The sequence below is a fragment of the Mya arenaria genome, chromosome 4 (assembly GCF_026914265.1).
Source record: "Mya arenaria isolate MELC-2E11 chromosome 4, ASM2691426v1".
Taxonomy (NCBI): domain Eukaryota; kingdom Metazoa; phylum Mollusca; class Bivalvia; order Myida; family Myidae; genus Mya; species Mya arenaria.
Window position 1 is genome coordinate 62,666,593 of NC_069125.1, and position 16,268 is coordinate 62,682,860.

Below are 16,268 nucleotides of genomic sequence, written 5' to 3' on the forward strand. Positions count from 1 at the left end.
ATGTCGATCTACATTATATAGAGCGGGCTACCTTCGGCGGAAGTACGCCGGCTATTTTTTTTATATATCGCCAAAAATGAACATTAACAGAAAAAATTATGCATGAGCATATTTTGTGGTGAAAATATTAAAGCTGCACTCTCACAGATGAACCGTTTTCGACTTTTTGTCTTAGAATAAGCCATTGTTGCGTAACTGTCTAAGAACCCGACTGTAGTTTTTCATTTTAACGTTTGAAATTTGATGTTTTATGCCAAAAACTCGTTTTTCATAAAGCGTTAGTAACGCTTTTAGCCACAAAACTTCAATTCTCGTCCTGTCACACATCACTGGTTTCGGGATATTTACGCAAAGATTGGTTCAACACTAGATTATCATTTTTTTTAAAGTTGTCGAAAGGGTCAATCTGTGAGAGTGCAGCTTTAAGGTTTTGAAAGCAATGTTACAAAACAAAACAAATTGTTACCATTTTACATTTTATTTTCCCCATCTATATTCGTTGTGTTTCAAAGAGCTTGCTTAAACATAGAAATATTGTATTAAGCATGTATAAATACATACATTTATTATATATACCCATCATAAATCCACAAGCAATACAAATCGCAAAACACGGTTGTCCGTATTCCACTCCAGGGCAATACGGCCGTATTCCACCCATGTGACGTCACGTCAAAACATGTTTCGTTGCGCGATGTTAATATGACGCCATGAAACAAAAAAGTGCCTCGTTAAAACATGTAGCTTTTAAGTGGTCTAACCAGTAATGTATATAATAAAAGGGTTATTAGTAGTGCGTTTTGATCCGTAATGTCGTATTCGACTCTCGTGGATGTTTGCAGATTTTGATTTCATTCGGCTTGCGCCTCGTGAAATCCGAATCTGCAAATTTCCACACGAGTCGAATACGACATTACGGCTCAAAATGTAGTTCTAATAACCCTATTATATGCAGGAAAATACGCGGTATTTTTTTCATACCGGAAACAAGGTATAGCATGTGATAAAATATATAATATTAAATAAAAGAAGCACATGCAAAGCGTTCTAATGATCGACATGAAACAGCAGTTGTAAACAAGTTGACATTCTGAACAATGATGCACTGTTCAGAACAAAATAGTGGAATGCAAATTCCAAATTGCACGGAAGTTAAACAAATAGTTCAGTAACTGAAGTGTCCAACCATCAAAGGTCTAACTTGTACCCTTTTAGGCCCTTTAAAAAAAAACCCGCATGAGATCTTTTCAATGTGGATGCGAATGGCCATCAAACTACTTGCTTTCGATTGCCTTTCTTTTGAGTAGCGAGTGTGTTATGTGTTGGCATCACCACCTTTTAAACTGTACCACACAGTAAAAAACACACATTTATTTTAAAAACACAATATCAGTGCTAAATATAGCAACTGAGCAATCACCGTATCCGGGTGAGGAATCACTTGACTTCAAAGGGGTTCTCACATGGGTCTCCACGGGTCACAACCGATGTAAACAATCAAGTAAGTGACTTTAATTCCTTAATAACTTTTTTTAAAGAAAACATATTAACATATTTCTTAGCATGTAAAAGGCTATGCTATTTTCTGCTTCTACACGTATGACTTTTTTCGAATTGCTTGTATTTTAATGATGCAGTCTTTGGCCAAAATTTCAGCGTTGCATCGTTCAACCAAAATCCGTCAAATTCGCACTAAAGAGACTTGCTCATGTTTTTGTAATATGCATTTTATTGTATAGAGAAATAAAGTGTGGGGAATCTCGAGGAGTGTTAAAACTAAAATACCAAGAGCCAGAACCCTTTAGCAAAATTAATGATGATATTTGCTCAAATATCGTCTTAAAAGACCACAATTTTCAGAAGCGTTACTAACGGATTTCAGCGATTTGTTGTTGTGTGATTGATCGATTGACATTATCAATATCACGCGATGTTATCAATGTATTGTTAAAAGGTCAAACTATCCATATTTTTTGTTTAAATCCTTGTGGCCTTATGGTTAAGGCGTCGGTATTCGGCGTGGGTTCGCACCTAATTAAAAATATTCTTTTATACTTTAATTGTATTTTTCTGCAATTTCGATATTATATAGTAAAATAATGATAAAACAAATGTTTTCAGATGCCTTACCGGGATTTTTTTTTGTCCCAACGCATGAGCGAGTCCCTTAAATTGACACTTATGCAACAGATGTGCCGTACGAGATGTTCTGACAAAAACGCATTCGGAACTCTTCGACCATTTTTCATCGAAGGTTGTTTTCGATGGTATATGGCCGAGGAATTCCGAAGACAGAAACGGAACGGTATATAACCTTTACAGAACAGTAAGAACCCTTAAGTTAAATTTAAGACTAGAACAAGTCTGCTTCTCTAACAGCTAAAATATATCACAATTGAAATAAATTCTTAAAGATCGGCTACAACACATCTACGATCCCGGCTTTAAAAACTTTGAATCCCCAGTAAGTGCAACCATCTTCTCGTTAAATGGATGGTAAAAGTCGTGAAGAATGGCGTATGTTTCGTTCCACATAGGACCCTTGGCTTTGAACGATTCTCTCCTCTGGTAAGATTCTTTCGCGTTGACTACATCCGCCATTTCTCCTGCATCTAGCTTAGCTGAAGTGTAAAAAGAGATGCTTATTAAAGCTGCACTCTCACAGATATACTATTTTGACATTTTTTTTTTGTCGTGGAATGAGCCAATTTTTGCGTAAATATCTGCAAACCAGTGATATAAGACTGCTGACAAAAGATCAGATCGCAGATTTTTGATATTTCCATTACAAAATTAATGATTTATGGCTAAAAGTGTTACTAACGGTTTAAGAATAATGCATAAAACATCAATTTTTGAACTTAAATATGAAAATTTGCGATCTGATATTTTGTCAACAGTCTTATATCACTGGCGTCCATGCATTTTTGCATAAATTAGTTCGTTCCAAGACAAGAAATAAAAAAGTGGTCAAAACGTTCAATCTGTGAGAGTGCAGCTTTAAATCATAGTAAGTAAGGTTTGTTTTTGGAAATTCTACAAGATTTATATCAAAAGGTGCGTATATTAGAGTACAACTAGATTTAAAGGCCTGCAATATTGGGTTGATCCATTTCATTTTAATGCATTAACTTATTTTACTTTAGGATTAAAAAAACATTTAGGTACAGATAAAAACATATAAGCCTTCATTTAAATGTGTGTGTGTGTTTTCATAAACAGCTACGTGGCCACATATTTCCCAGTTAAAATAGCGCCACAATATGGCTTTTATTTTTTCTGCCCCTAAATCATATGCCATTTTATGTTTTTATAACTAATATCAATATTTTTATTATTATTATTTTTGCATGTGTGTGCCCCTTTAAGTAAAAGCTGAACTCTCCACCAACTACCCGAGTTACTGGAATAAGACACGACGATATCGAAACGTGAGTAATGTATTTCAATCAAGAGAACAGGGTTTAAATGACTGTTATACCATAAACCACTCTCAATCAAACGTCAGTGCGCACAGGGCTTGGACACGACGTCATTTCCGAAATGACATCACAATCGCATACACATTGTTGCTCTTTTCTTAAAAAAACACTATTAATTGATCGACACTTTAGGGCGTTTTTGTTGATACCAACCCAGTTTCAGTTTTAGTTTCAGCAGTTTCGAAACCGGTTTGAATATTGCTTGAATTAACAAATGCATGGTTTTGTGTACAGTTTGAAAAAACATGGCGGGGCTACTGCATGTAGCCATTATTTCTTATTATTAATATTACGTTTTTTTATTTAGTTCATTTGCTTATTGTATGGCATTGTTATCAAAAATATTAAGTTTCAAAAAACGTGGTTGATCACTTTCCGCCATGTTGTTTTCAAAGTAAGCTAGTTTTCGGATGAAACGAACCGATGAAACCGCCTCCGGTAGGGGTTTCGATAGTTTCAAAAATCGATTAAAAACGATAGAACAGTTTTGGTTTTATTTGAAAATGTAACAACAAATACACAGTTCGTTTAACCGATATAAAACCAAAACCAGTTTAGTTACAACAAAAACGCCCTTCATATCCATTTAAGGTATTTAAAAAAAAAAGAAAACTGGTTTATGATAAAGTGAATGGCTATAATGCAGTTTTTACAATACCCCTTATTTTAAAATGACGCACGCACGCACCCACGCACACACGCACACACACACACACACACACACACAAACGTAATGTAGATATTATATCATAAATCTGTTTCAGTAATGAGAGACATCATGACTGTTATCGGCATCAGATAATCAAGATATTATGTACCAGGCACCAGACGACAGCAACACGTGTTACGTAACCTAACCAGTCTGACCAATGTTCTAGAATTGTAGAGATACATACCCAAATCAGATTATTGTATGGATCTGCATGGTTAAAAATATCATATGATAAATCGTACGAAATACTACACTGCTCACTGGAATAGTGAATATACTGGATAGTAAAATAGTGGACTGATAGTCCTGATCATTTGTGACTTGACTAAGTCAATTACAAAAAATAAAAACATGCTATAAAACCTATTTTTTAATATTGAACACAGACCAAATGCACATTTTCTTCAGATAATTTATTGCGATTACAAAACAGAAATGTCACAGGAACATCACAAATGCCCCCAGTCCCTCCATCCCATTTGGCCTTGTCAGAGTAATGTCCAATTGACCTCTAAGTGTGAACTTGACCTTTGAGGCGGGAGCACAAATGCTATGCTGGTGTATATTTCTGTGAAGTTTGAGCACAATTCGGAAAGTGCGGTTTCTATATATTACTAAAGGGAGCATGGTATCGCATTACTGGACAAAATAAACGACAGGAAACTGTTAATTACGCGTTAAACTGATAGTTGTAAATATATTGAATGTACCTGTGTTGATAAAAAACATAGAGCGTTTTGATAAAAAATCAATAATATTTGACGAGTCTAGATGATCAATCTTTTAATATGCACAGATTCAACGTTTTGACACTTATTTGTATTTTTTTTGTCTTGGAATGAGCCAAATTTTGCTTAAATGTTTGGAAACCAGTGATATAAGACTGCTGACAAAAGATCAGATAACAGTTGTTTATATTTAGGTTCGAACTTATATACTGATATTTCATGGCTAAAAGCGTAACACACGCGTGATTTTAAGAAAAATGAGTTTTTCGGCCTAAAACATCAATTTTCGAACGTTGGTTGAATTCAAACGTATTGCATTAGACGGAATACGGAAAAATTGATTTCTTGCAAATTTGTGATGCGTATAAAATAAATCAATATTGCTGTAAAAGTACGAACTACAGTACACTTCATTTGGCTAGGAAATGTGGTTTTAATACTCACGTAATCCCAGAAAGTCGTACATGGTTCTCACTGTGCGTTCTTTATCTCGCATATCCTCGTTGTGAAAAACGAGAATTTGTTGCCTTGGAAACAAGCGCAATAGCTCCTCCCAATAAATGTAATAAATTCCTAGCTGCATTTGAATCTGCAAAATTAAATAATTATAGTACAGTGTACTAGTACAGTTGCAATCGGAACACCTCGGCTATCTCCGCCATACGAAGAACATCGGATTAATGTCGGTGCATTGTTACAAGTAGTTCGTAAAATCAATAATTATGATATTAATACATTGTTGTAATGTAGTCTCTTTAAAATTAAGTTCAACTGAAGCATTATAACTTAAATAATTTAAATCTCTTTAAATAAGGTCCTTAGACTAAAATGCTGAATTAAAATTACTACGCGATCTACATGCAGCGTAGTTAAATGTTAAGAATTCTGATAGTGTAAACAGTCCATATACACAGGCTGTTTTCGGTGGAAAATGGCCGAGATGTTCCAAATGTATTTTTCCAATAATAAGTTTGCTGTTTTCACGACGGAAAATTATAAATCTTATAAGGTTTACTTATAAATACTGACCTTTGTTTGATCATAGAGGGTATGATCATAAACACAACTGCGAATAGTTCGGGCCCGGAAGCACTCTCTGTACAGTTGCACACCCCGAGACACTATCTCGTGGAACTGGGCGGGCCCTGGGTCGTTTTTCTTCATCAGGGTACCATACTCGTGGTAATAGTCAGAATACAACCTGTACAAGATACAAGAAATTTGATTAAAGTCGGGTATATGATAACATTAAGAAACATTAGCCACATGAGCTCAGTATTTGCCGACATGAATAACAAACATACATAACATAACAAAACATAGCAAACAACTTGTTTTGCCTCAAATAAAATAAACTCATGTGACCGTACTGTTTACAGTTAAATTTTAGATTAAAACAACATCGTACATCAACCCAGATGGAGAATTAGTGGTCAACATTATCTTGTATCCATTGAGAAGGCAGTACTTTACCATAGTTTTAGGTCTTAGTTTCCACAAAACAACATTTAAGTAAATCAGCCGTTATTTGTTTTATTCAGGTGCAGCGGTAAATGTAAAACAGTGGCTGGCCCAGCTTGTGGCTAGTTTGCACAATATGATGTAGACCTCTAAACAACTTGGTAAAAGATTATTAGTATGCACTTTCACAAAAATAGTTAAACAATGTGTCGCATCAAACCATTTATTCAGGTTAGTACGTTTCCTTTTTAAATCGTATCCTAATTTGGCAATCTTGTTTTCTTACCTATCAATCGGATCTCTAAAAGTTATGATGAGCTTCGCGTCTGGGATGAAATGCCGAATGTAGTCTAGAATGACGTATCTGGGTTCTGTCAGGTTCTCGTTGCCTGGTAACCGTTGCCAGTGGGAGTTAAGATGAAGATTTGAAGGACTTCCCTCACCTGTAATAATATTCACTATATTATATGTACTACTTCAATGAAATTTTAACAAAAATGAAATATCATTCTATTGTTTAACCTTCTTTTAAGGCAGACCATTTAAAAATTTATTGCTCAATGACTTGCATGTAAATGACATCATTATATTATTTATAAAAAAAAAAATCGGCGTTAATTTCGCTCAAAACGTGATCAAATTATGTAATTTTATTTACGATGACACCAAATGCCGACAGAGAAATACTCATTTTTTTTTAATAATTTGGAAATATTTACACTTCAACTTTCATTCTTAAAAATGAACGGCTTTTCGGCAATTACGAATAATTTCCGGTGAATGCAACATCTTCGGATATGTTCCGATCGCGAATCATCGCATTTTGATTTTAATTGAAAATTGTTTATCTTGTTATTGTTTGTATCACCAGGCCACGAAACAATTTGATCCACATGTTGATGGTGTTTATTCATGATCTGTTAAATATATTGTTGTCATTACAATTTAACGTTAAAAAAAGTTGTATTTGAGAATTTCGCTTTCGCTCTAGCCCTCGCCTGATAATTTGCATCTAAACTATGTTCTGTGTATCACTGCATGTGTGTGTATATATGTGTATATAAGTATCAATGCATCGTACTAAGTATTTAAGTGTTATGTTCTTTGCTCTTCATTTATTGGAGGAAAATAAATATCTATCTATCATATGATAAGCTGTTTTTAAAGCCGGGTCGCTCTCTTTACAGGATGGATGAAAAAGACTAACGGTAAGGTTTTATTAAATGGTATTTTAACAATTCTGGAAAGTATAAGTAATGAATTGCGTGTATTATGTTATTATCAGGTATATGAACGCAGTTGGGCTTGGCAAAGTACGCATGGAGTCCTTCGGACACCACACATTTAAAACCAGCCCAACTGCGTTTATACCCCGATAGTGACATCAATGGTACAATTCATTCCTTAATGAAGACTTGAACATTAATCACTATTGAACTTGTCGCTTTTCGTTCGCAGATGAAGTAATTATGATACATTTTAAAATATTTACTCATAAAGCTACTTCATCATATTAAAATTTAAACATCCGATTTTAATAACATTGCACATGCAACTAAAATTACAATGGTGTAGCCTATTAGGTCGATATGAAGCTGAAATAAAATGAATGACTAAGTAGAAAGGTAGAATATATTGTTTCCTTGAATGGAAACCATTTACCCTCATGAAAATAACGAAACCTTTCTTTTATGGAAACTGATTATATAAAGAAGGTAAAGGAAGGTCATCTATCACATTACGCCAGACGCGTCCTTAATTTGGTGTATTGTGTTTTCTCTTGAGGTATTGTAATATATTTATCAGATTTCAATTAAAGTAATGTCACGTATGATTATAAATCTTGAAAGGGAAAAGATCGAGGAAAATGCCTGAGAGTTGTCAGTTTGCTTAAGAATATGATTTAATATTGAGTTAACATTTTGCTCGTCGGAATATTTAAATGTCCTTATCCTATTCATAGTGTCATCATTACAAATTAATAAATGATACATTTCAGGATAAAATATCAGGAAACATGTATTGCTATGCTTCTTTGTGTACCGTGGGCGATTCTTTATAGTAAATATATAAATGTGTAACAATGACTTCTTCGTAGAGTTAGGAAGAGTTATACATTCTATCATACTCGTTCGGGTACGATAATAACTAGGTATATATTGATTTCTTAATTGTTTATATCTATCACGTATTAATACAAAATGGTATTCATCTTCAATGAACATAAATCACACCTCCTTTCATGACAGGGAATGATCCTTTTTGAACGGCCTTTTTCGATTTTAAGCCTGTGTGAGGATTACCTTAATTTGCTTAACGCATGTGTCTGTATTGACTTGAACAAAGATGACACGTATAATTCTCGTACAGTCAAACCTGTATTAAGCGACCACCTTTGAGGAAAGGTCAAAATGGCTGCTTAAGACAGGTGGCCACTTAATCCAGGTTGTAAATTTACGCCACTTAAGCTGTTTTCAACAAAGGCCGATTGTGTATGTAATAAAACGAAATAATTGGAAAGAAGTTCAGTTTAATACTAACCCGTAATTTTAACAGAGTTCATCAATGTTCCATCTGCGCTGATGTGCGATGTAGCTTGTATTATTTCGGCGGCCTTGTTAAACTTTGTCACGTACGTTTCAAAATCCATGTTACTAGTTTCTGCAAAAATAAAGTTTGTTTTTATCTATTTTACACAGTCTAAAGAACTACATAATAAAACAATACAACCAACGTGTTATTATAGCTGATATATTCGACCCTAGTGACTTTTTGCAGAAACGGATTTCACGAGGCGCTAGCAAATCTGCAAAAATCCGGAAGAGTCGAATATGAAATTCAGGATCATAACGCAGTAGTTGTGTATTTGCTTATGCAATTTATATTGCACATTGACTATATTTCGAAATATGTTTGTCATATTATGATATGTATGCGCACGGGCATTTGCCTTGATGTAATCGGAAATAAACTCGTAAAGCTCAATCAAAATCCATTAAGCACATCACAAAACCGCACAATTTCCATTTAGTAACAAAACAACCGCCACATTTCGTGGTAGACAAACCCAGTAAATTTCGAATTAGAAAAACAAGCAAAAACTGCGAAAGATACATCTAGCGTTCCGATACGTCAGTTGATGCGTTGTGTACACAACGATTTCAGTTTTATGTAAGATTTTCACAATTTTCTTTTTTTCTTGCAATGGAATCATCTGTTGTCTAATCCCTTTATTGAGCATGTGTCTAAACTGTTCATGAATATTTAAACGCATGTTATGTAAACTCACAAAGGATGGATATCAAAATAAACAGTTAAAGGAGATGAAGAGTCAATTGGAATTTGCGATTCCCCATTTTAAGACCTCTATCAACTAAGACGATGCTATTTTTGACCCATGTTCAAAGTATAGCGATAGGTATGTTTACATTTGATAAAGATAAGGCACTGAGCCATGCTTGACCGATGCCGTCAGCTACCCCGCGTTAAATATTACGAGATCTCGTACCGCATGCGCAGACGAAATAAAATAGTCAAAATGGCTTCCGGGACTGAACACAACACTATAAATCTTCAAGACAATAACGACGAATTCTCATCTGCTGACGATTTTGAGGGAGATTGCTTGATTTAGATGTCCATGTATCGGCATAAATTTTGTCAATATGATGTCAATTCCAAAAATAAAACACAACGCCAACACGTTAGTATATTCGCGAAAATACCGTTACAATGACTCTATAAGGTTGCCGGTTAACGCAGTGGTTAGCGCACTCGCTTCTCACCAAGGCATCCGATTCCCGGCCCGGGCGCATGTGAGTTTGGTAAGTGGTTACCAAGCCGGACAAGTGGGTTTTCTCCGGGTACTCCGGTTTCCCCCACAACAGAAGACCACACTCTCGCGCAACATCGTGCCAACGAGAGTGACTTAGTATAAGCTATCATAGCTTCCTTCACAATCGTTGTAAAATATATAATAGGTAAAGTAACGACTCTACAACCCCGTTTACGTTTTTACCCATTGTTTGTTAAAAACCCGTACGTGTCTTACTAAATCTCCCTCTAGCAAACCATTGAGCTTCTTTAAAGCCTGGACGTGCAAAGTCCGGGTGCCTGGACAACCGGAAGAATAGGTCACTGGTTCCACACTTCTTTACGCCAATAACAAACACGTAGGGGAGACATCGTAGTCGGTCTCCCTCAAACCAGCATGGATTCTTGAAGTTTTTATTGAACTGTATCGGTGGCTGAAAATAAACATAAAACGATATAATGTTGCATTGTTTAAATATTTATACCACTAAGGCGTCAAGTAATATATAAAACAACAAACCATTCTGCTTCAAAACCTATAAATACGGAAAATAGCCAATGGTTTGAAGTCGTATAACTATATTTTGGGTCACTGTCATATGTAAACTTAGTCTAATAGAAGTGGTGGTGTTAGTAGTTTATACTCCGGGTCCCGGCGTGAGTACATTGAAGGGTCCCAGAGTGACAGTTCAACCACCGCACACCTATCCTGGGAGGGTGAACCAGTACTAGGTGCCTTCACTTCTGCAGGGAACTGACAACTTCTGTACATGCCAGGGGCAGTGGTACAGTGCGAATGGTCGTAGAAAGGATTTCATAACCAATCACAACAGAAGTGACCTGGTCCGCCCGGGATTCGAACCCAGACTGTCCGATTAACAGTCCAACGCTCTACCGACTGAGCTAACCGGGCGGACCAGTCTAATAGAAATAAGTCATGTAAAAATAAGTAGACGCTTCCGAATTGGTGTAATTTGCACTTTATTTTGGGTGTCAAGATTACATACATTCGGAACTCCTCGGCCAATTTTATCGAAAACAACCTCGGATGTATTAGGACGGTTTACATACTCAAAAAAGTGGTACGTTTAAGTCCGCTGCAAGTAGATCGCATAGTAATTTTATTTAGCTGTTAAAGTTTATGACTTAACTCTTGGGAATCTTAATTATGTTTGCAATAATACACTTTACTGGCAAACAAGCTAAACTAAGATCAATAAATACAAATCTAAAACACTACATTTATTAATGATATAATTCAAAAATTTACGAACTACTTCAACTGATGTACCGGCATATATCCGAGGTTGTTTTCGATAGAAATGGCTGAGGAGCTCCGAATGGATTAGATACGCCGGATACCACGCGGTGCTCCATTTAGTTTGGTTGTTAATCGATTAATATAACTATACAATTAAATATCTGCAAACTGGGAAAAGATTATGTAAGAAATTAAATGTCATTTATAAATTATAAATAAATGCAATGTTATACATAACACTTCTGTTTGCTTGCTTTCTTGGGTAATTCAAATCCATTCTGCTCTCTGTGAACCAAAATGGCCAAATTGTTAACGATACCATTGTATCATCGATGATATATAAATGCATATACAAAACAGTACAGACTTTACCTCCAGACATAATAAGAACACGATATCAATGGTTCTTCAATATAAAGTCAATACTAACAACGTGTGGATTTATAGGAACTTGGGAATATCAACAAGATGTAAATCCTAAATGGCTTAAACTTGCGGTTAAGCGCAAGCTGAAAGATCTATTCTTAACATCGTGGTACTCCCTTATTGAAAATGCTAACAGCAGTCAATTTTATAAAATCTTCAAAACGTCATTTGGCTATGAAAAGTATCTTCATTCAGCACCCAAATCATTATTATATCCACTTATCAAGTTTAGAACAAGAAACCACAGACTACCAATAGAAACGGGCAACTGGAATAGAACACCAGTCAATGAAAGGAAATGCCAAACATGTAACAAACTAGGGGATGAATTCCATTTTTTATTCGAGTGTAACATTTTTGATAACGAGCGTAAGCAGTATATAAAACCATTTTAACAGACATCCAAACATATATAAACTTGAACAGTTGGTAAACACAACTAATAAAAAGGAATTTTTGAACATGTGTAAAATGGTATCTGTTACTCTTAAACAACTTTGTTAAACATTACTGATCTTATTTATCTTAGACTTTCTGCATATATAAGTTGACTCTCCCATTGTACTTAACCCATTTTATAACTCATAAAGTTTCGTAAACACTGCTTGAATCCATGTGCAATATTTATCCTGTTAAACGGGACTATCTGGTCTTTAAATATTTGATTCACTTGAATGTATGTTATGTCTTTGAATCCGCAATTTGAGCCTCTGAAATGTATTGTCTTTATCAATTACATCAATTTTTTCATGTTGTGCATTAATTTGAGTGAATAAATGTGTTGACATGACTTGAAGAGTATACCAGTGAAGTCAAAAGAGAAAATTGGCGGATATTTACCATCCGCAAATCACGAGGGGAAATACTTAAAACTCCTCGCTGGTTGAAACAATGATCGATAATGACAGAACAGAAAGATTGTCGCCGATTTGAGGCCAAACCAATAAATTTTTCGATTAAAATCCATCATCGGAACATCAGCGGACTCCGGCGTATCTAATCTTGGCACCAAGAATACAGGACAAATTACGCCAATTCGAAAGCATTTACTAATTGTAACACAACTAGTTTCTTTTGCACAGTATAAAATTAATACTGCTAAACCTCGTTACCGGCTTACGCGCGTGTCATCGGGTCGGATTATTTTATCCGTACCGGAAACACATGATAGATACTTCTAATCTTGCACACGAGTAAAGATAATTTTTAAACCTTTTCACTACGCAGAAAAGGGTTCCAGCGAAAATGATATCATTGCTTTATTTTGTTTAACTGAGGTGGGGAAAAACACATCTCCCCTGATCGCTCCTGTAATATAGAATCATCCTAAACACACGCAGGGTGTTCTGCGGAAACTCAGTAACCCTCGTTTCCGCAAATAACCCTAGGCTCAGGTTATATCTTATACAGTGTGTGTATACCACGTGATATATTGCGTCATAAATGCTACGTCGGAAGGCAATATTTTTAACAATGTAATTTTCCTACTTCTTCACCATTCAAAATGAAACATAGCGCAGTCTACGCCGCTTACGGAGCCCAGCCTTCGGTCTTTTACCTGAATTTGATTGGGAGTTAAGTTTTTTTAAACAGTTCGAAAAAACTTTTCACAATACGGCCGTCCTGCGGAGCACTGTCAAAACTTTATTTTGGAAACCAGTTTGTCGAAGTATTTGATGAAACTAATCACCTTATCAAACTCCGGTAATAAAACGAAGGCGGGACTCTTCAAGCGGCATAGACTGTTTCGTTTAAAATTTTGTAGTGAAAGAAAGTTTATCGTTGATTTAACTCTTCATTTTAAGCAAAATCTTGCCTTTTGACGTATCATATCTACACTCTCGGCCATGGCAGATGCTTATTTATCTATTTTATTATCATATATATATAGAAGCAATGTATAAATTATCATTTTATATGAAACTAGTTATGTTTTAAATATTTTGCTAAAACTAATTAACTTTTAATCTGATTTGAAATCATTTATTCAGGATCTATGTTGCATTTTAGATATGTTATTTGATTTACATTTTGTCGGACAATATCTCTGCGGGCTAGTGTTATAATTTATGTATATCAAACGTGAAATAAATTATCTAGTGTCTTGTATCTTTTACCGACAAAAGGATTATAGAGCAACACCTGTGAACAAGAAAATCGTTAGCATGGCAGTCTGAATTAAATGGTTTGTTGGCCACATAAAACTAAAGCGCTTTATGTTCGGATTAGCGTTTTATCTTATGGCCCTCAATTGCTGATCAATGATTAAGTTGACAAATAAAATGAGTATAGTTTGTATATGTATTAATGGCCCGGATGGACTGAAAAAAAACAACAATAAATATTCGTTTCTGACTCTTTTCCTGACTTGGACCTAAAGAACTATGAATAAGTTGTCTCGTTAATTGAAAAAAATATGAAAAAAGCTGTTGCTGATGCGATCAAAACATTTATAAGGTATAGCAGCTAGAATGTATATAGCTAATCTTTCATGCTTAATTATTATTCGTTTTCTGTTGCAAAGCCCCTTTATAAGCTAACCTTCAAATGGAACGGATATCATTGCATCACCATAATGTGAGTACATGTAGTGCAAAAAGGCTTGACCAAGCCACTTTCCTGAGTGCCGATACCAAAAAGGACACTCTAGATGTCATTTATCGCAGGTTTCGCGATATTTTGGGTACCAAATTACTCCTTTGACGAATATTCCATCCATCGGTGGGGGCAAAACTCACCCTTTGGATTCAACAGTTCGTTTAAGTCATACTTGGGTATGTGACGGGTTCAAGCTATAATGCAGCCATTATAAGGCGCGGGCAGATCTTGAAAAACTCAACAACAATAACATCAACAACAACAAACAAGACCATTAACCGTCACCAGATGTAATGGTATAGTACGCCAAAGAAGTCATTTTAAAACCTGTGAGAGACGCTATAAATGAAACATGGCCGACATTTTGTAAAGATAGTAAAGATGCGCTTTTAAGAGCAACCCGAAAAACGATGACATCTTAAGTAAATGATCATAAAAAAATATGATTGCTACATAGTCAACGACAATTACAGATACTTCCGACAAACGTCTCTTCGCAAAGATACTGTTTTTTTTATTCCCAGTTGGAAGAAGACAAAGGTACTTACAACTTTCATCAAGTCGTATCCATCATACTCATCAATATTTTCCAAATTATTTAACCCTTGGTGGTCTTGATGAGCACCAGGTTGATCTAAATTCATTCGTGAAAAGTTAAAACCTTGTTCACCGTGTTCCGATTCTTCATCTCGATGAATTTGATGGATTTTATCTGCTAAAATGTTTTCAGACCGTGTCAAAGAACGTTGTTGCATTAAGGCGCTCTGACGTCGGTATCCGATATTAAATATATTTATTAAAAACAACACGATAACTAGATAAAAAACGTACTTTTTATATTGTGCAACCATAATTTATGATCATAGAAAAGTTTGTGTATTATGTTTGCAAGTGCTTAGTTATAATACAAATGTTTCCAACAGTGTTGTTCGTTGGTAAGGATTACCTTTTATGCCACAGCTGTGAGGCTAGAATGTCATGCAAAAAGATCTTTCATTATCCATGCACGTATTTGATGATATTGGTAATACACTATTTTTTTGTTTTTTTTGTTTGTTTCATACTTGTTCAGTGTGGACATACCACGTGGTTTGTGACGTCATATTTGGTTATAACATGAAGCAAATGACAGCTCGATTCGAAAAGGATTATCGATGTAAGTTTGTTATTTTCATATATGTTTTTTATAAAACATAGCGGAGGCTAAGCGGAAAAATGTACACTATACTCGGTTACTAAGCGATATGTTGAGCAATTTTTATATAAAAAAAATTCGCATTCACCTCAATATGGTTTCCTGCGCTCCGTATATCATATATCGGGTCACGTACTAGCCATGAAACGTATATATCACGTCGACAACCTGTTTACATGTTTAAATGTTTCATTTATTCATCGGAATCGGAAAATAGAAGCCATTTTGGTACGATATAAATTTGGTGACCCAATATGGAAAAATATGGGGTCACCACGTGACCAGTCCTGGACCAATGGCGTTGCGTCATTTATGTTGGAGGCGTGATATATCTTCATATGTTCATGTATTCTATACTTTCCAAGAATTTCGAATACATCTGAAAAAAGCCATGTATACGTTGTGGTCCTTTAATGTATTGTATAAGTCTATGATTGAAAAGTATCTCCATTCTCTTGTAGTTTGATGAGTGACACATTTGGCCTTGTAAGAATAGTTTCCTTTTATCGATTTAATTTTAATAGAAAGTAAGTCTATAAATGATAAAGTCAGACAGACAGACAGACAAACAGACACACATTTTTTTTGTCGT

The 16,268-nt window shown here is 35.2% G+C and overlaps 1 protein-coding gene across 2 annotated transcripts; it reads right to left on the reverse strand.

The window, feature by feature from the left end:
- Positions 1 to 490: 490 nt before the first annotated feature.
- LOC128232310 (carbohydrate sulfotransferase 15-like) lies at positions 491 to 15,388 on the reverse strand. 2 transcript variants are annotated; one of them, XM_052945795.1, is made up of 7 exons: positions 15,030 to 15,388; positions 10,435 to 10,630; positions 8,925 to 9,044; positions 6,670 to 6,826; positions 5,952 to 6,123; positions 5,367 to 5,511; positions 491 to 2,621 (listed from the first exon to the last, which is right to left on the reverse strand). In XM_052945795.1, the coding sequence occupies exons 1-7, from the start codon at positions 15,330 to 15,332 to the stop codon at positions 2,431 to 2,433; spliced, it is 1,284 nt and encodes a 427-aa protein (XP_052801755.1). In that variant the 5' UTR covers positions 15,333 to 15,388; the 3' UTR covers positions 491 to 2,430. The 2 variants fall into 2 exon arrangements, with proteins under 2 accessions (XP_052801755.1, XP_052801754.1); XM_052945794.1 differs by having other exon boundaries at positions 10,426 to 10,630.
- Positions 15,389 to 16,268: the final 880 nt, after the last annotated feature.

Bases quoted from the DNA above. Each gene is read 5' to 3' on its own strand.
- LOC128232310 (XM_052945794.1), bottom strand. From the start codon at position 15,332: ATGGTTGCACAATATAAAAAGTACGTTTTTTATCTAGTTATCGTGTTG. The intron at 10,631-15,029 runs GTAAGTACCTTT...GTTTATTTTCAG, and splicing joins GATACGACTTGATGAAAGTT to CCACCGATACAGTTCAATAA. The intron at 6,827-8,924 runs GTTAGTATTAAA...ATATTATTACAG, and splicing joins GAACTCTGTTAAAATTACGG to GTGAGGGAAGTCCTTCAAAT.